This window comes from Scyliorhinus torazame, chromosome 6, assembly GCF_047496885.1.
Source record: "Scyliorhinus torazame isolate Kashiwa2021f chromosome 6, sScyTor2.1, whole genome shotgun sequence".
NCBI classification, from domain to species: domain Eukaryota; kingdom Metazoa; phylum Chordata; class Chondrichthyes; order Carcharhiniformes; family Scyliorhinidae; genus Scyliorhinus; species Scyliorhinus torazame.
Genome location: NC_092712.1, coordinates 153,586,905 through 153,608,035, shown reverse-complemented (window position 1 = coordinate 153,608,035; position 21,131 = coordinate 153,586,905). Strand labels below are relative to the sequence as shown.

The window sequence follows — 21,131 nt, the reverse complement described above, 5'->3', positions numbered from 1 at the left end:
GTTAAATGTGGAAAACCACTACCTTACACACAACTGCACAAAGCCAACAGGAACGCGCCACCTTTAAACAGTTGTGTGATGCTTGTGTGCTGCTGACTTTATATTGAAGGTAGGATGTATTGAGTATTCATGGTGTACAAATCTATTACAAGTATGAACCCGCCACAGGCTGGTGTGAGGCTTAACACACCAGAAACGTGGTGGAGGTTATCGCTGCATCTCAACCCGCCATCGGAAAATTCAAATTTTGCAGAACGCCTAATTAAGTCTCATGGGCTTCATAATTTCCCCTGGAGACATTTATGCAGATAATCTGGACCAAATTTCAGTGCTGTATTGTGGACTCATACGGTGTTGGCATCATCACCTTTCACACCGGATAATAAACTAATTTCTATGTTGGACATTAAAGACACGATTTAATGTCCAAACTACCGAGTCCCGTTTTAGGCAGGGTTGTATGTGGTGCCTGCAGCGCCGAGATTGATCCCGCTATGAAATGGGACTCTTTCTTTTGGCCTCAGTTGGGACCGTCCTGCCAAGGCCGCAATTACCTTATTTCCTGCTCTGTTTAGCTCATCATTGCAGGATGAGATCGGGGCGCCGTATTTAAATAGCGCCCTGATCTTGTTACCCCCTGTCAGACTTTCCACCTCAACCCCCAGACCCCCCAATGCATGTACTTACCTCTTAGGGGGTCTTCGAACCCCCCTCACCCACCTACGGGCCCAATTCCTGGCACAGGCAACTTGGCACCATATAGTGCCCATGCCAGCCTGGCAGTGCCACCATGGCAGTGCCAGAGTGCCTGGGTGGCAGTACCAGGTGCCCGGGTAGCAGTTGGTGTACCAGGGTACCACCCTGCGTAGAACCCAACCACCCATGGGCCTCGGATGGCCTGGGAGACACCCGCAGGTGCCGTTAAGCCTGGCCTATGTTTGTGTGGACCAGTGCTAAGCGGTGCCATGGCGAGGTCTCCCATGCATGAGTCTAATGGCTCACTTAAATATGTTGATCTGGATCTCACCAATTGAGGGAGAGATGCAGATTCTATTGTCTCACGAGATCTCACATTCCAAGCGTTGCAAATCTTGTGAGAGGCCTCTCGCAAGATTCAACAGTCTCATTGTACCAAGTCAGACGCGACAAGATCATTCGATCGTGCCCTAAAAATTTCATGCCACTATTCAGAAGAAGACAGGGGAGTTCTTAGGATACGGACTACATTTGTATCGGCTGTGAAGTGCTTTGGTACACTAGGGTTATAAAAGGGTTTACATCAATGCAAGTTCTCTCTTTCAACACTCCTGCCATTTTAAAACAGTTTATCAATTAGCTTAGCATGAGAAATACCTTGGGATGTCTCCTGCTTAAAACATAAATTAATACTAAACAGTGACATTTGATGCAAATTTTAATTAAATTTAATATCCGCATTTTAAAAAATACATGCACATTTTGCACTCTTCTGAGTGCTTAAAAGAAACAGTAGTGAGACCTCAACTAAACTGTTTCAACATTATTGTATCCAGTTGCACAAAACATCTTTTTGCACTTACGGGCTTTCTGGACAGAGAAATGATCCTTCTTAAAAGGCAATGATTGGTGTGAATTGTACCCTTTTCCTTCCTGAGGTTTTCCTGACAATTAAACATAAACAAATAATGAATTCCTTGTGCAAGCCTCACAAATTCTACAAATAGCGACTACTACATTATAATAATTAACATCTTTACTCAAGTACATCATAATTTATGCATGGCATAAGATCAATATGCCTGCTTGTAGTTATTAGTTGTTTAATTTTCAGGACTCTATTCATCCTCCAATTGGAAAGATGATAATACTTTAACGAGATTCAATCTGTCCTTTTTAATCCTTCTTCCCATTCCATGCATAAATGAACCTTATTAAGATGATATTGGTGAAAGCAAATTACCATAAATTTGCTTTAACACCGAGTGCTGCTTAGCTGTCCTGACACAGGAGCTCCTGTTGCTGAATGTTTGGCTGCACTTGCTGGAAATTACATTCTGGACATTGCCACTGAGATACTTCTTCCAGGCTAGTTGAATGGTGAAGGCAACCACCTCCTGTTTCCACATCTTGTCAACATTGTCCCCATTCTGAAGCTTCCAATGAAGGAGCAGCAGTAGGCCTTTACGTATCCTGTAACTACAAATGTAAATAAAGTGCTAATATTTTTAAGAACATGGGAAAGTACACTTCAAGAAAACCCTCTGCAGTCCATCTGGCTGGTCCCAAACACAAATAATCTATTTTCCCACTCCCTCCAAAAAATATCCAATTCTTCTTTATTTCCTTCAGCACTATCTTCCTCCCTTGGCAGTTCATTTCCTATGTTCATCACCCTCTGCATAAGTCGTTAAATGCACACCTTTCCTCATTTTAGATCTTATTGTATCTCCTCTTCTCTAAACAATCTCAAGGATGTTAATCTTTCCTCATGGCTCAGATGTTTTAAGCTAGACATCAGTTTTATTACTCTTCTATGTGCTGTCTACATCACATGAATTTCCTTACTATAATTGGCAAAGAGCTGCACATCATACGCCAGATGTGTCTATATCAGTGTATGGTACAGAATGATCATCAACTTCTGAGATTTGTGGTGTATTCTTCAGATTATTATTATTTAAAAAAATATATATTTTATTGAAAATTTTTTCTAAACAACATTTTTCCCTCTTACAAAACAAACGGAACAGTAACAAAATAGAAATTTTTAACAGTACACAAGTAACAAAACCCCATTATCTATTGACCTATACTAAACTAACCCCCCCCCCCCCCCCTTCCCCCTGGGTTGCTGCTGCTGGTCATCTGTCTTCCCTCTAACGTTCCCTTAGGTAGTCGAGAAATGGCTGCCACCACCTGGTGAACCCTTGAGTCGATACTCTCAGGGCAAACTTTATCTGCTCCAGTTTAATAAACCCCGCCATATCGTTTACCCAGGCCTCCAGTCCGGGGGGTTTCGCCTCCTTCCACATAAGTAGGATCCTGTGCCGGGCTACTAGGGACGCAAAGGCCACGACATCGGCCTCTTTCGCCTCCTGCACTCCCGGCTCTTCCGCAACTCCAAATAGAGCTAACCCCCAGCTTGGTTTGACCCGGGCATTCACCACCTGCGAGATCACTCCCGTCACTCCCTTCCAATATCCTTCCAGTGCCGGGCACGCCCAAAACATATGTGCGTGGTTTGCCGGGCTCCCGCCACACCTCCCACATCTGTTCTCCACTCCAAAGAACCTGCTCAATCTTGCCCCCGTTATGTGTGCTCTATGTAGCACCTTAAATTGAATCGGGCTAAGCCTGGCGCATGAGAAAGAGGAGTTTACCCTGCTTAGGGCATCAGCCCACATACCCTCTTCTATCTCCTCCCCTAATTCTTCTTCCCACTTTCCCTTTAGTTCTCCCACCGACCCCTCCCCCTCGTCCCTCATCTCTCTGTAAATCTCTGACACCTTGCCCTCTCCGACCCACACCCCTGAAAGCACCCTGTCCTGTATCCCCTGTGTCGGGAGCAACGGAAATTCCCTCACCTGTTGTCTAGTAAACGCCCTCACCTGCATATATCTCAAGAAATTTCCCCGGGGTAACTTATACTTTTCCTCCAATGCTCCCAAGCTCGCAAAAGTCCCATCTATGAATAAATCTCCCACCTTCCTAATTCCCAACTGGTACCAGCTCTGAAATCCTCCATCCATTCTTCCTGGGGCGAACCTATGGTTGTTCCTGATAGGGGACCCCACCAGGGCTCCCCGCACCCCTCTCTGTCGCCTCCACTGTCCCCATATGTTCAGTGTTGCCGCCACCACCGGGTTTGTGGTATACTTTTTAGGTGAGAGCGGTAGCGGTGCCGTCACCAGCGCCTCTAAACTCGTCCCTTTACAGGACTTTCTCTCCAGTCTTTTCCACGCCGCTCCCTCACCCTCCATCATCCATCTACGTATCATTGCCACATTGGCGGCCCAATAATAATCTCCCAAGTTCGGTAGTGCCAGTCCTCCTCTATCCCTACTGCGCTGAAGGAACCCCCTCCTTACTCTCGGAACTTTCCCTGCCCACACAAAGCTCGTGATGCTCCTATCTATTTTATTAAAAAAGGTCCTGGTGATTAATATATGGAGACATTGAAATACAAATAAGATCCTCGGGAGGACCATCATCTTAATTGCTTGCACCCTGCCCGCCAGCGATAAAGGCTGCATGTCCCACCTCTTGAAGTCCTCCTCCATTTGTTCTACTAGCCGTGTCAAATTAAGTCTGTGCAAGGTTCCCCAGCTCCTAGCGATCTGAATCCCCAGGTATCGGAAGTTTCTTTCCACTTTCCTTAGCGGTAAGCCTTCTATCTCTCTATTCTGGTCCCCTGGATGTATCACAAATAATTCACTCTTCCCCATGTTTAGCCTATACCCCGAGAATTCCCCGAACCTCCTCAAAATTCGCATAACCTCTATCATCCCCCCCGCTGGGTCCGACACGTATAACAATAGGTCATCCGCGTATAACGAGACTCGGTGTTCTTCTCCCCCTCTAATCACCCCTCTCCATTTCCTGGAGTCTCTCAACGCCATGGCCAGAGGTTCAATTGCCAACGCAAACAACAATGGAGACAGCGGGCATCCCTGTCTTGTTCCCCTATATAATCGGAAATACTCCGATCTATGTCGACCTGTAACTACGCTTGCCGTTGGTGCCCCATAAAGAAGTCTAACCCAGCGAATAAACCCGTTCCCAAACCCAAACCTCCTTAACACTTCCCATAAATACTCCCACTCCACCCTATCAAATGCCTTCTCTGCGTCCATTGCCGCCACTATCTCTGCCTCCCCCTCCACTGGGGGCATCATTATCACCCCTAATAGTCGTCGCACATTAACATTCAGTTGTCTCCCTTTTACGAACCCTGTCTGGTCTTCGTGCACCACCCCCGGGACACAGTCCTCTATCCTCGATGCCAGTACCTTTGCCAGCAACTTGGCGTCCACGTTCAATAGTGAAATAGGTCTATAGGACCCGCACTGCAACGGATCTTTGTCTCTCTTCAAAATTAGCGATATCGTCGCCTCCGACATCGTCGGGGGTAGAGTCCCCCCTTCCCTGGCCTCATTGAACATCCTCGCCATCAACGGGGCCAACAAGTCGACATATTTTCTGTAGTATTCCACCGGGAACCCGTCCGGCCCCGGAGCCTTCCCTGCCTGCATGCTTCCCAGTCCCTTAATAACCTCATCCACCTCAATCGGCACCCCCAGGCCTGCCACCTCCCGCTCCTCCACTTTCGGGAACCTCAATTGGTCCAGGAACCGCCGCATCCCCTGCTCTCCCCCTGGGGGTTGAGACCTATACAGTTCCTCATAAAAGGTCTTAAACACCTCATTTATCTTTCCTGCCCTTCGCACAGTGTCTCCCCTTTCATCCCTAATTCCTCCTATCTCCCTCGCTGCTGCCCTCTTTCGCAGTTGGTGCGCCAACAGGCGACTAGCCTTTTCCCCATATTCGTACCTCCTCCACTGTGCCTTCCTCCACAGTACCTCCGCCTTTCTTGTGGTCAGAAGGTCAAACTCGGTCTGGAGTCGTCTCCTCTCCCTGTACAGCTCCTCCTCCGGGGTCTCTGCAAATTCCCTGTCCACCCTTAAAATTTCCCCCAGTAATCTATCCCTTTCCTTGGCCTCTGTTTTCCTTTTGTGGGCCCCAATAGAGATCAGCTCTCCTCTGACCACCGCTTTTAGTGCTTCCCGGACCACTCCCACAGGGACCTCGCCGTCGTCATTGACCTCCAGGTATCTCTCAATACACCCCCTCACTCTTGCACACACTCCCTCATCCGCCATCAGTCCCACATCTAATCGCCAGAGTGTTCTCTGCTCCCTGTCCTCTCCTACTTCCAGGTCCACCCAATGTGGAGCATGATCCGAAACCGCTTTGGCTGAGTATTCAGCTTGTTCCACCCTAGAGATCAACAACCATCCTAAAACAAAAAAATCTATCCGGGAGTACACTTTATGGACATGGGAGAAGAAGGAATACTCCCTAGCCCTAGGTCTTAGAAATCGCCATGGATCCACCCCCCCCATTTGGTCCATCAACCCCTTAAGTACCTTGGCCGCTGCCGGCCTTCTTCCGGTCCTTGAGCTGGATCTATCTAGCCCCGGGTCCAGCACCGTATTGAAGTCCCCTCCTAAAATCAAATTTCCTGCCTCCAGGTCCGGTATACGCCCCAGCATCCGTCTCATGAATCCCGCATCGTCCCAATTTGGGGCATACACATTAACCAACACGACCTCCATTCCCTCCAGCCTACCACTCACCATTACATATCTACCTCCGCTATCTGCTACGATGTTCTTTGCTTCAAATGCTACCCGTTTCCCCACCAAAATGGCCACCCCTCTGTTCTTTGCGTCCAGTCCTGAGTGGAACACCTGTCCCACCCATCCTTTCCTTAGCCGATCTTGGTCCGCCACCTTTAGGTGCGTCTCTTGGAGCATAGCCACGTCTGCCCTTAGTCCTTTCAAATGCGCGAGCGCTCGGGCCCTTTTTATCGGTCCATTCAGGCCTCTCACGCTCCACGTGATCAGCCTCACTACGTGCTCCCCTCCCGTGTCGACTAGCCATTACCTTCTCTAGGCCAGTCCCATATCCCGCCTCCGCGCTCCCGCTCGCTCCCCCAGCGTCGCACACCGTCCCCGACCACCTACTCTTTAGCCATTCCCTTTTGGATTTCCGCAGCAGCAACCCAGTTGTCCCCCCCCCCCCCCCCCCCCCCCCTGCTAGATCCCTATCTAGCTTGATTGCTCCCCCCATATCGCTTCCGTAAGTCAGCTGACTTCAACTGACCCCGGCTACTCCTGCTCACTCCTCGACCCCCCCCGGTGTGAGGGAACTCCCATCCGCCTTGCGCCTGTTTTCCCGCCTTATTCTTTCTGGCGCGGGAACACCCCTTTACCTGACCCGCCTCTTATGGCGCAGTTCCCTTTCCCTTCCCCCTCCCCTTCACCATTCTCCGACTATGTCCCGTCTTTCACCCCTCACCGGCGCCCACATTTCCCCAGTGTCTCCCCCCTTCCCTGTTTACTTCTCGATTAACTTTCACCATAACATTAACAAAACAATAACAATAACAATTCCCTGCAGCATCAGTCCCTCAGTTCCGGTCCAGTTTCTCTTCTTGAATAAAGGTCCATGCTTCCTCCGCCGTCTCGAAGTAATAGTGTCTCTCCTGATACGTGACCCATAGTCTTGCCGGCTGCAGCATCCCAAACTTCACCTTCTTTTTGTGCAAAACCTCTTTGGCTTGGTTGAAGCTCGCCCTCCTTCTCGCCACCTCCGCACTTCAATCCTGGTATATCCATACCACCGCATTCTCCCATCTGCTACTCCGCACCTTTTTAGCCCATCTCAGGACCTCTTCTCTGACCTTAAGGCGGTAGAAACGCACGATTATCGCCCTCGGTGGTTCTCCCGCTTTTGGTCTTCTCGCCGGGATCCGACCTGCCCACTCCACCTCCATGGGGCCCGCAGGGGCCTCAGCACCCATCAGTGAGCTCAGCATCTTACTTGCGTACGCTCCACAGTCCACTCCTTCCACACCCTCAGGGAGACCTAGTATCCTAAGGCTCTTCCTTTGCGCTCCGTTTTCAAGGGCCTCGATCCTTTCAGCACACTTTTTATGAAGTGCCTCGTGCGTCTGAGTCTGAACCGCCAGGCCCAGGACCTCGTCCTCAATACCTGACATCTTCTGCTCCACCACGCGAAGCTCAGTCTCCTGGGTCTTTAAAGTCTCCTTAAGCCCCTCAATTGCCTGTAGCATCGGGGTCAGTACCTCCTTCTTCAGCAGGTCCACGCACCGTCTCACGACCTCGTCCTGCTCAGGCCCCCATGTCGCCTGCGATTTCTCCGCCGCCATTTTGTCTTCCACTCCCTCTGACCGTATGGTCGAAGATTCTTCAGGCTGCAGCCGCCACCGCCGGTTTTTTCCTTCGTCGTTCGGGGGGGACTCCCTTCCCACACACCCCACACTGGGTTGCTCGGCCGAAAAAATCCCCGTTGGGGCTCTTAAAAGAGCCTGAAGGTCCGTCGAAGCTGGAGCCGCCAAAACGTGCGGCTAGCTCATCCTCACTGCAACCGGAAGTCTATTCTTCAGAATATAAACATCCCATGATCAAATGAACTTTCCTGACTTCCGGTTGCGGCTATGCGGAGCTAAGCCGCACGATTCGGCAGCTCCCGCTACCACGGACTTTCGGGCTTGTTAGAGGAGCCCCAACGGAACTTTTTTTCGACGCAACCCGTGGGGAAGGGAAGAGAGAGGTCCCCCTCCAACTTCTATGAAACGGACCAGAAGTGTAACGGCCAAAGGAGCGGCACTGGAGCAACGGGAGAAGCGAGGGAAAGAAAACAAAATGGCGGCGGCCAGGGACAAAGGGGAGCTGCAGGAGTTCATCAAGCGCTGCTTCGAGGAGCAGCGCGAGATGCGCAAGGAGATGTTGGCACCTATGCTTTCGGCAATTGAAGGACTCGGGATCACCCAGAAGGCCCACAAAGTTAAGATCCAGGAGGTACAGAAAAGAGTCAGTCAGAACAAGGACGAGCTCGTGGGCCTGGCGGTGAGAGTGGAGCAGAACGAGGCACTACACAAGAGGTGGGCGGGAAGACTCGAAGACCTGGAGAACAGGTCGAGGAGAAAGAATCTGCGAATCCTGGGTCTCCCTGAGGGAGTGGAGGGGGCCGATGCCGGGGTATACGCGAGCACGATGCTCGGGGCGATGATGAGCACAAAGGCCCCTTCGAGGCCACTGGAGTTGGACGGGGCACATCGGGTGCTGGCGAAGAAGCCCCAGGCAAATGAGCCGCCAAGGGCGATGGTGGCGAGGTTCCACCGGTTCACGGACAGAGAGTGGGTCCTGAGATGGGCCAAGAAGGAGCGGAGCAGTAAGTGGGACAATGCAGAGATCCGAATATACCCGGACTGGAGCACGGAGGTTGCAAAGCGGAGAGCGGGTTTCAACCGGGCCAAAGCGGTGTTGTACCGGAAAGAAGTGAAATTCGGAATGCTGCAGCCAGCGCGACTGTGGGTCACATACAAGGGCCAACACTATTACTTCGAAATGCCTGAAGAGGCGTGGACCTTTGCACAAGCCGAAAAGTTGGACTCTAACTGAGGGTTTGTGAGGGTGGGGGGGATGTTTGAGGTTTGATGTGTGATGGTTGTTGTATATAGGGGGTCAATCACGCGCAGGGAATGTTACATGGGCTGGGGGAGAGCGACAAGGCCGCGACAGGAGCTGCGCCAGAGGGGGCGGAGCGGGCTTTGGAAAGCGCGGGGTTTTTTCCCGCGCGTGGGAAGAAAGGCGGGAAGGGGAACGAAGGAATGCATATTGAGTGGGAGACTCCCACGCGGGGAGGTCAATGGGACGGCGGGGGAAGCCGGGGTCAGCAGGCGTCAGCTGACTTACGGGAGTGACATGGGGGGAGCAAAAAAGCTAGACGGGGGTCTAGTGGGGGGAGGGGAGGGGGGGGGAAGGGGTGGGAAAAAGGGTTGCTGCTGCACTGGCCGAAAGGGAGTGGGACACAGAAGAGGTGGTCGGGACGGGGGTCCCCCATCTGGGGGACTGGAGGGTGAGGGAGGCGTGGACACGGGACTGGCCCAGAAAAGGAGATGGCTACTCGAGTGTTCGCGCACTTAAAGGGACTGAAGGTGGACGTGGTCATGCTCCAAGAGACACACCTGAAGGTGGCGGACCAGGTCAGGTTAAGAAAGGGATGGGTAGGACAGGTATTCCACTCAGGACAGGACGCGAAGAATAGAGGGGTGGCAATATTGGTGGGAAAGCGGGTGTCATTTGAGGCCAAGACTATTGTAGCGGACAATGGAGGGCGATATGTAATGGTGAGCGGTAGGCTGCAAGGGACGTGGGTGGTGTTGGTAAACGTATACGCCCCAAACTGGGTTGATGCAGGATTCATGAAGCGCATGTTGGGGCGCATTCCAGACCTGGAGATAGGAGGCCTGATAATGGGACGGGACTTCAATACAGTGTTGGATCCAGCACTGGACCGCTCCAAATCAAGGACTGGAAAGAGGCCGGCGGCGGCCAAGGTACTTAGGGGGTTTATGGATCAGATGGGGGAGTGGATACATGGCAGTTTGCAAGGCTGCAGGCCAGGGAATTTTCTTTCTTCTCCCATGTACACAAAGCCTACTCCCGGATAGATTTCTTTGTTCTGGGTAGGGCGCTCATCCCGAGGGTGGAGGGGATGGAGTATTCGGCCATAGCCGTTTCGGACCATGCCCCGCACTGGGTGGAACTGGAGCTGGGAGAGGAGAGGGACCAACGCCCGTTGTGGCGGCTGGATGTGGGACTGCTGGCGGACGAGATGGTGTGTGGGAAGGTGAGGGGGTGTATCGAAAGGTACTTGGAGGCCAACGACAACGGGGAGTGCGGGTGGGGGTGGTATGGGAGGCGTTGAAGGCGGTGATCGGGGAGAGCTAATCTCCATTAGGGCTCATAGGGAGAAGACAGAGGGCATGGAAAGGGAGAGGTTAGTGGGGGAGATTTTGAGAGTGGACAGGAGATACGCAGAGGCCCCGGAGGAAAGATTACTTGGGGAAAGACGACGGCTCCAGACGGAGTTTGACCTGTTGACCACAGGGAAGGCGGAGGCACAGTGGAGGAAAGCGCAGGGGGTGACCTACGAGTATGGGGAAAATGCCAGTCGGATGCTGGCACACCAGCTCCGTAAGAGGATGGTTGCGAGGGAAATAGGGGGAGTCAAAGATGGAAGGGGAGCCACGGTTCGGAGTGCGACGAAAATAAACAAGGTATTTAAGGCCTTTTATGAAGAGCTGTACAGATCCCAGCCCCCAGCGGGGGAAGAGACGATTCCTAGATCAACTGAGATTCCCGAGGGTGGAGGAGCAAGAAGTGGCTGGTTTGGGGGCACCAATTGGGTTGGAGGAGCTGAGCAAGGGTTTGGGGAGCATGCAGGCAGGAATGCCCCGGGACCGGACGGATTCCCGGTGGAGTTCTACAGGAAGTACGTAGACCTGTTGGCCCCGCTACTGGTGAGGACCTTTAATGAGGCAAGAGAGGAGGGGACCCTGCCCCCGACAATGTCGGAAGCGACAATTTCTTTGATCCTAAAGCGGGACAAGGACCCACTGCAATGTGGATCATACAGACCGATCTCGCTCCTCAATGTGGATGCAAAGTTGCTGGCAAAAGTGCTGGCCACGAGGATCGAGGACTGTGTCCCGGCGGTAATCCACGAGGACCAGACGGGATTTGTAAAGGGCAGGCAACTAAACACCAATGTGCGCCGGCTCTTAAACGTGATAATGATGCCATCAGGAGGGAGAGGCGGAGATAGTGGCAGCTATGGACGCGGAGAAGGCCTTTGACCGAGTAGAGTGGGAGTACTTTTGGGAGGTGCTGCGTAGGTTTGGGTTCGGGGGAGGGTTTATCAGTTGGGTTAAGCCTCTTTACAGAGCCCCGATGGCGAGTGTAGTGACGAACCGGCGGAGGTCGGAGTACTTTCGACTGTACCAAGGGACGAGGCAGGGGTGCCCCCTGTTCCCCCCTGTTGTTCGCATTGGCGATCGAATCATTGGCCATGTCATTGAGGGAGTCTAATAAATGGAGGGGGGTGGTCCGAGGGGGAGAAGAGCATCGGGTGTCGCTATATGCGGATGACCTGTTGCTGTATGTGGCGGATCCAATGGAGGGGATGGTGGAGGTCATGCAGACTCTAAGGGAGTCTGTGGAGTTTTCGGGTCATAAGCTCAATGTAGGGAAGAGTGAGCTCTTTGTATTACAGGCGGGGGAGCAAGAAAGAGGGATAGGGGACCTACCGCTGAGGAGGGCGGAGGGGAACTTTCGGTATCTGGGGATCCAGATAGCCAGGTGTTGGGGGACCCTACATAAACTGAATCTGACGAGGTTGGTGGAGCAAATGGCGGACGATTTCAAAAGATGGGACATGCTACCGCTCTCGCTGGCGGGTAGAGTGCAGTCGGTCAAAATGGTGGTCCTTCCGAGGTTTCTGTTTGTGTTTCAGTGCCTTCCCATCGTGATCACTGAGGCCTTTTTTAAGAGAGTAGGCAGGAGTATAATGGGGTTTGTGTGGGCGAATAAGACCCCGAGAGTAAGGAGAGGGTTCCTGGAATGCAGTAGGGACCAAGGAGGGTTGGCGCTGCCAAACCTGGGGAGCTACTACTGGGCAGCAAATATGGCGATGATCCGCAAGTGGGTTATGGAGGGAGAGGGGTCGGCATGGAAGAGGATGGAGATGGCGTCCTGTAAAGGAACGAGCCTGGGGGTGTTGGTGACGGCACCGCTGCCGCTCTCGCCGACAAAGTATACCACGAGCCCGGTGGTGGCGGCAACACTAAGGATCTGGGGCCAGTGGAGACGGTACCGGGGTGCAATGGGAGCATCGGTGTGGTCCCCGATCAGGGTAACCACCGGTTTGTCCCGGGGAAGATGGACGGGGGGTTCCAGAGTTGGCATCGGGCGGGGATTGGAAGAATGGGGGACCTGTTCATCGACGGGACGTTTGCGAGCCTAGGGGCACTGGAGGAGAAGTTTGAGTTACCCCCGGGAAATGCCTTTAGATATATGCAGGTGAGGGCTTTTGTGTGGCGACAGGTGAGGGAATTCCCGTTGCTCCCGGCACAAGAAGTTCAAGATAGGGTGATCTCGGGTGTATGGGTCGGGGAGGGCAAGGTGTCGGAAATACACCAGGAGTTGAAAGAGGGGGAAGCGCTGGTAGAAGAGTTGAAGGGTAAATGGGAGGAGGAGCTGAGGGAGGAGATCGAGGAAGGTCTGTGGGCTGATGCCCTAGGTATGGTTAATTCCTCCTCCTCGTGTGCCAGGCTCAGCCTGATACAATTTAAGGTGGTCCACAGAGCGCACTTGACGGGGGCGAGGCTGAGTAGGTTCTTTGGGGTGGAGGATAGATGTGGAATGTGCTCAGGGAGCCCGGCGAACCATGTCCATATGTTTTGGTCATGCCCGGCACTGGAGGGGTTCTGGAGAGGAGTGGCGGGAGCAATACCTCAGGTGGTGAAAGTCCGGGTCAAGCCAAGCTGGGGACTAGCAATATTTGGAGTAGTGGACGAACCGGGAGTGCAGGAGGCGAAAGAGGCCGACATTCTGGCCTTTGCGTCCCTAGTAGCCCGGCGAAGGATCTTGCTAATGTGGAAGGAGGCGAAGCCCCCCAGCCTGGAGAAATGATATGGCTGGGTTCATAAAGTTGGAGAGGATTAAGTTCGCCTTGAGAGGGTCTGCGCAGGGGTTCTACAGGCGGTGGCAACCGTTCCTAGACTATCTCGCGGCGCGTTAGAGGAAGGTCGGTCAGCAGGAGCTGCAACCTTGCGGGGGGGGAGTGGGGGACACACACGGACGTCCTGGGAGGGGGGGGGGGGAGGGGGGAAAAAGGGGGGACTGCCTGGGAGGGTGGATGAGCAAGAGATAACATGAAGGGTTGGGGAAACTGGCACGTACGGGAGAGGGCCAGTGTACAAAGCTGCGTAAATAAATCATTTTGCCATGTATATATCTTGCTCTGCGCAATTTCTCGTTTTTTTTTTCATGTTACGAGGGGGGGGGGCGGTTATTGTTTGTAAGCGAGAAAAATTGTGTTAAAAAACTTTAATAAATATATATTTTTTTAAAAAGTGAACTTTCCTTATTGGTATTGAGAAATTCATACATCGATGTGCAACTTTCTGACATTTATTGCCCATTTCTAATTACCTGCTGCCCTTATTCTTCTTGGTGGTAAAGGTCACAGGTTTGGAGGTACTATCTACGAAGCCTTGGCAAGTTGTGGCATTGCATCTTATATGTTGGTGGTGAAGGGAGAAGTTTAAAGTGGTGGATGTGGTGTTGATATGGATTGTTTTGTCCTGGATGGTGTCGAGCTTCTTGAGTGTGGTGAAGCTGCACACATACAGGCCACTGGTAAGTATTCCATCACATTCTTGACTTGTGCATGAAAGATGGTGAACAGAATTTGGGAGTCGATAGGCGAGTTCCCAGCCTCTGACCTGCTCTTGTAGCGGATCCAGTTAAGGTTCTGGTTAATGATGAGCCCCAGGATGTTGATGGTTAGGGATTCAGCGATATCAAGTTGAATATCAAGAAGTGGTTGGTCATTGCCTGGCACTTACATGCAAAAATGTGCCACCCATCAGTCCACCCTGAATGTTGTACAGGTCTTGCTGCATGTGAATAGACTTCTTCATTACCTGAGAATATGGGAATGGTGCTGAACATTCTGCAATTATCAGGGAACATCCCCATTTCTGACCTTCTGGTTAGAGGAAGGTCATTGATGAAGCAAGTAAACAAGGTTGGTCCGAGGGCACTACCATGAGGAACACCTGCAGCAATGTCCTGGGGCTGACAACAGCCACCTTTCTTAGTGTTTCGTATGATTTCAGCCCGTTGGGAGTTATCTCCGTGATTCCTGTGACTTAAATTTTACTAGGACTTGTTGATATCACATTTGGTCAAATGCTGCCTTGATCTCAAAGGCAGTCAATCTCATGTAATCACACATAACAGTTATCACATTAGGTATTTATGGTTTTAGTGAAAACTATGCACCAATACACAATAGCATTCACTCATGCTGTATCCTCCACCCTAGAGCTATTTAATACATATTTACTATCTCATTGCCTAACTAGATTTTCGACTAATCACTTCTCTAGCACTGTACCAAAAGACTTGCTTATATATCCAGTTTGAAGCAAGCCGTACCCACCTTTTAGGGTGGCACAGTAGCACAGTGGTTAGCATAATTGCTTCACAGCACCAGGGACCCGGGTTCGATTCTCGGCTTGGGTCACTGTCTGTACAGAGTCTGCACGTTCTCCGTGTGTCTCGGTGGGTTTCCTCACACAAGTCCCGAATGGCGTGCTATTTGGTGAATTGGGCATTCTGAATTCTCCCTCAGTATACCCGAACAGGCGCCGGAATGTGGCGACTGGAGGCTTTTCACAGGAACCTCATTGCAGTGTTAATGTAAGCCTACTTATGACACTAATAAAGATTATTATTTAAAGTATCACTTCACAGAATTTATGTTAGCAGCAAGATTGTTCATTTCCTGAAGGAATCTCAGTAAATTTGTTAGGTGGGACCTTTTTCCCACAAATCCATGTTGACTTCCTGTTGCTAAATAATACCCGCCTACCTAGGTGCTTCATTATTCCCTGTTTCAGAATGCTTTGTAATATTTTACCCAAATCAGATGGCTTGCAGTTCATATGGTCATCAAATCTGCTGACGAGGGTGATGTGACTGTAGCCGTACATACTTACTGATCTCTACCTGGCAGAGGCTGAATGCTAATTCTCTTCCTCCCACATTCCCCTGGACTGTGAGACCACTACATAACATCACACCATTGTGTCCAGGGCTGTTGCTGACGTCATCTCCTTTGGAGATCTTCCCTATACAGCTTCCCACCTGTTATGGGAGAGGTGTTTTCAGAACCCCAAAATGTATCATGGAGTTCAACCAGCCTCCCCTTTAATGTATTTGTTGCTTTTCTGAGCACACGGCTTGTTCTCCAGGTGTGGGATTACAATTATGGACACTGGGTTTTTAAACACAAAACAATGTTTATTCCATGAACTCAACTTAACCTTTTAAATAAACATTGGATCTCTTAACACCCCTTATTTCAAAGATAACCCCGAAAATAATACAACAGTAAATAATCTCTCAAAATGTTCCTTCAAACTTCCAACAGACTTCACCTTTAACAACAGACATGAGGTTACACTCAATATACTTATAGACTTTGGACTTTCAGGCATCAACAGCCCAGTGCTGTGTTTTCTTCTTGCAGCTTTTTGCAAGATACACAAACACTCCCAGCTTTCTCTTCAAAACTGGCTTTCTCCTTTTCAGCAGCTCTTAGCAAACCAGCCAGGCACTTTTCAGCTGCTCTCTTCAAACCAACCAGGCACTTTTAAGCTACTCTCATCAAACTCGCCAGGCACTTTTCAGCTGCTCTCCTCAAACCAGCCACGCACTTTTCAGCTGCTCTCCTCAAACCAGCCAGGCATGTTTCAGCTGCTCTCTTCAAAACTGAAACTAAACTGCAAAATGGCTGAACTAAAACCAAGCTCCACTCACACTCTGACATCACTGCATTTCTGAAAGGGACATTGCTTAAACATCCATTTCTTAAAGGTACCCTCACATGACACCTCCCCCCAAGAAAAAAAAAAATAAACCATCAACTTCAAGATGGTTTCATTTTTCACTTTTGCACCATCCTCTAAGAAATGTACACAGTAAATATATCTTTTCGTTTTTAAAAAAAACACACGCAAACAGGTATAACAATATAGTCAATTTTTCTTTGTTCTTCTTCTCCAAACGAAATCCTTCTCGATTGACAGTCTCTTTGAACAAGAAAGTCTCTGCACGATCCATCCATTCCTCTACTCCTCGGCATTTCTCCTTAGAATCAGATACTTTAGTTCAATCTGACCACAGAGACCCTTGCAATTCTCCAATACAGGAACATTGGTGATCACAGCTTTCAGGCAGTCAAACGCCTGTCGAAAGTCTGCTGTCCATTGAAATTTTTTTACGTTCCTTTAGCAAGTCCATCAGTGGAGTAATCACGCCACAAATCTTTTGCACAAAGGTTCGATCAAATTCATTCATGCTAAGAAATCGCATTATTTCCCTTCGTCTTGAGGGTATCGGTAACTCCGCAAGGAAAGTGATTTGGGCTTCTCCAAATACACTTTCGGCTAGGTTCATCACCAAACCCGCCACCTGAAGTCGATCGAAGAACTCCATACGGTGTTTTAAATATACTTTCCATGTCTGGAAGTTGTAAAGAAACGCAGATTGTCCCACTTTCTCAATGCCATCCTTTAAACGTGGGATAGGGTAAGCGTCCGATCTTGTAACTGCATTCCCCTTTCTGTAGTCCACCCACAACCGTTGGGTACCGTCTGGTTTAGGTACCATCACTATGGGTGAGCTCCATTGGCTGCAACTCACTTCAATTATGCCATTTTTAAGCATACTCTCAACCTCTTTGCTAACCTGTGCCAATTTAAAAGGGTTACGTCTATATGGATGTTGTTTGATCGGAACAGCATTTCCCACATCTACATCATGTATAGCCATTTTATTACTTCCCAATTTATCTCTACAAACTTGCCCATGTGATATCAATATCTCTTTCAGGTCAGTTTGTTTTTCCTCTGGAAGGTAACTTAACAATTCATCCCAACTTTTAAGAACATCCTCATTTTCCAATTTAATTTGAGGTATGTCAAATTCACAGTCATCTGGATTTGGTTCGTCACTTTGAGTTAGAATCATTAAAACCTCCTTTTTTTCTCCTTCCCTTTCAAAGTACCTTTTAAGCATATTCACATGACACACTCGGTGAGTCTTCCTTCTACCTGGTGTTTTTACCACATAATTCACTTCACTTAATTTCCTTTCAATCTGATATGGTCCACAAAACCTAGCTTTTAATGGCTCACCTACCACTGGTAACACTAAAACTTTATCCCCACTGGCAAAACTACGAACTTTGGATTTCTTGTCCGCTACCCGTTTCATCACATTTTGTGCAACTTTCAAATGTTGTCTAGCCAATTCACCTGCTCTATTTAATCGTTCCTTAAAATTTGACACGTAATCCAATAGGGTAATTTCCGATTTCTCAGCCACCAATTTTTCCTTAATCAATTTAAGTGGTCCTCTTACCTCATGACCAAAAATTAGTTCAAAAGGACTAAATTTGGTAAACTCATTAGGTGCATCCCTAATTGCAAACAATACGAATGGGATTCCTTTATCCCAATCCTCTGGATAATCTTGACAATACGCCCTCAACATTGTCTTTAATGTCTGATGCCACCTTTCTAACGCTCCCTGCGATTCTGGATGGTACGCAGTTGATTTAAATTGTTTTATTCCTAAGCCATCCATAACTTCTTTGAATAACTTTGAAGTAAAATTTGATCCTTGATCCGAGTGAATTTCTGTGGGTAGTCCATATCTAGTAAAGAATTTAAGTAACTCCGCCACAATACTTTTAGCTGTAATATTACGTACTGGAATGGCCTCTGGAAACCTAGTAGACACATCCATTATAGTCAAAAGATATTGACTCCCACTTTTTTGTTTTAGGAAGCGGTCCTACACAATCAATTAGGACCCTCGTAAAAGGTTTCTCAAATGCTGGAATGGGTATTAAGGGCGCTGGTTTTATCACTGCTTGAGGTTTCCCTGTCACTTGACATGTGTGACATGATTGACAAAATTTAACTACATCTTTATGTAGTCCAGGCCAATAAAAATGTTTCTGGATTTTAGCTCGAGTTTTCCTTATTTCCAAATGACCTCCCACTGGTACCTCATGTGCAACTCGCAACACCTCCTTTCTATACCTTACCGGCAATACTACTTGATGAACGTCTGCCCACTTTTCATCTGCCTGCATATGTACAGGTCTCCATTTTCTCACCAAGACATCACTTTTACGGTAATAACACTCTGGTATACTCTCAGATTATCTTCTGTATATGCTTTCTCATATATCCGTTTTATTTCTACATCTTTCTGTTGTAACTCCGCCAATTTTCCTGAACTAAAAATATCCGCCTCATCCTCCACCTGTTCTTGTTCTTTTTCAACCATCTGATCAAAAATCGTTTCTGATAATTGCACTTCAACTTCATCTTCACTCTTTGATTTCTCCTCTTGTCTTAACCTGTGACTTTGCGACCTTGTTACTACACAATCCGGAAAAATGCCAGGATATTCGTCCTTCAACCCTGCAGTTGACTGATTTTCCACTGGCTTTCAACCACAGTAGGCATCACTCCCGCCTGCGATCCAGCTATATCATTACCCAAGATAAACTGTATTGCTGGACAAGATAGTTTCTCGATTACTCCTATTACCACTTCACCATCTTCACTGGACTTTCCAACCTTACCTTATATAATGGAACGCTACTTCTCTCACCCTGAATTCCACATATCACCACCTTTTCTGGCAACATTCTTCCCAAACTACATAATTCCTCATCTCTTACCATTAAAGATTGACTAGCCCCTGTGTCTCTTAAAATTGTGACTTCTTTACCTGCTCCCCCTGACACACATGAGTAAACTTTACCCACACAAGTAAATTCTTTAAAGACATCTGGCACCTTCTTAACAATTACTTCTTGAACGCCTGTACAATAGTTTGCACCTCCTTCGCTTCCCTTGGGCTCTCCTTTACCACTCTAACAAATCCCACTGTCTTATCCTGTTTTACCACATCAGCCTTCCCAGTGCTTTTCTTCAACCACCAACACTGTGACTTTACATGGCCTAGTTTATTACAGTGAAAACATTAAAAACTTTTCATTTCTCTTCCACCCTCCTGGATTTCTTTTTTAATCTGAGGTACACTCTCTTTATTGTCTCCCATCAGATCACCTTTACCTTTACGACTGAGTATTTCTCATGTCCCCAGTTTCTATCCCTCACCGGCTGAAACTGATGTCGGAAACCAATCTTTGATTGATGAACTAATTCATAATCATCTGCCATTTCTGCTGCTAATCTCGCAGTTTTAACCCTCTGTTGTTCCACATGAGTTCTCACTACATCAGGAATTGAATTATTAAACTCCTCCAAAAGTATAATTTCTCTGAGAGCTTCATACTTTTGGTCTATTTTCAAAGCCCTTATCCACCTATCAAAATTACTCTGTTTGAGCCTTTCAAACTCCATGTATGTTTGACCAAATGTTTTCCTTACATTTCTAAACCTTTGTCTGTAAGCTTCAGGCACTAGCTCATATGCACTAAGATGGATTTCTTCACCTCCTCATACGTTCCAGATACCTCCTCCGGTAGTGATGCAAACACTTCACTAGCTCTACCTACCAGCTTTGATTGAATCAGAAATACCCAGATGTCCTGTGGCCATTTCATTTGTTTAGCTACCTTCTCAAATGAAATGAAAAAGGCTTCCACTTCCTTCTCGTCAAACCTTGGCAATGCTTGGACATATTTAAATAGATTCCCACCAAGCCTTTGACTATGACGCTCTTTCTCACTATCCTCATCACTATCCTCCAACTGTACGTTTCCCTTTACGTCTGCCAATTTTAACTGATTATCATGTTTCATGGCCATTTTCTGAAGTTCAAACTCCCTCTCTTTATCTTTTTCCCTGATCTGTATCTACCTTTCTTTTTCTTTTTGTTCTGCTAGGGCTATTCTTTCTTTTCTCCTTTCTTCTCTCTCCTTTTCTTTTTCTTCTCTCTCTCTTTCTCTTTCTTTTTCCTCTCTCTCTCTTTCGTATTCAAGCCGCTTTAATTCTTTCTCATGTTCCATTTGTTCAATTTGCAACTGAATTTTTGCCATTTCCAATGAGTCAAACAGTAATCTCAGGCAACTTTAAATGGTTAACCACCGCCATAATTACCTCACCTTTTCGCATTTTGTCAGATAATGTTAACTGCAATGTTTTTGCCAAATCTAACAGTCTGCTTTTAGTCTCTGTCTGTAAGGTACTGCGTGTGACAGTCTCCACTCCCAAAAACTTCTGAGCCTCTGAAAGAGCCATTGTCCACAACACACTTAACTAAAATACCACACCGGAAAAGCAACAATCTTTCACTGTCTTTAAGTTCATAAAAGCCAATCCTTTTATCCCCCACGAGCCCCCAATTGTTATGGGAGAGGCATTTTCAGAACCCCAAAATGTATCATGGAATTCAACCAACCTCCCCCTTTAATGTATTTGTTGCTTTTCCGAGCACACGGCTTGTTCTCCAGGTGTGGGATTACAATTATGGACACGTGGGTTTTTAAACACAAAACAATGTTTATTCCATGAACTCAACTTAACCTTTTAAATAAACATTGGATCTCTTAACACCCCTTACTTCAAAGATAACCCCGAAAATAATACAACAGGATATAATCCCTCAAAATGTTCTTTCAAACTTCCAACAGACTTCACCTTTAACAACAGACATGAGGTTACACTCAATGTACTTATAGTCTTTGGACTTTCAGACATCAACAGCCCAGTGCTGTGTTTT

At 48.3% G+C, this 21,131-nt stretch overlaps 1 protein-coding gene across 12 annotated transcripts in view; it reads right to left on the bottom strand.

Moving 5' to 3' along the window:
* The window catches only part of invs (inversin), a 498,042-nt gene that overhangs the window by 65,371 nt on the left and 411,540 nt on the right, over positions 1-21,131 (bottom strand). For all 12 annotated transcript variants that reach the window (XM_072508926.1, XM_072508929.1, XM_072508921.1 and 9 more), the window contains 2 exons: positions 1,940-2,175; positions 1,560-1,640 (listed from right to left, as the gene is read on the bottom strand). In XM_072508926.1, the coding sequence (XP_072365027.1) occupies positions 1,560-1,640; positions 1,940-2,175 (317 nt within the window). The remainder of the gene's footprint in view (positions 1-1,559; positions 1,641-1,939; positions 2,176-21,131) is intronic.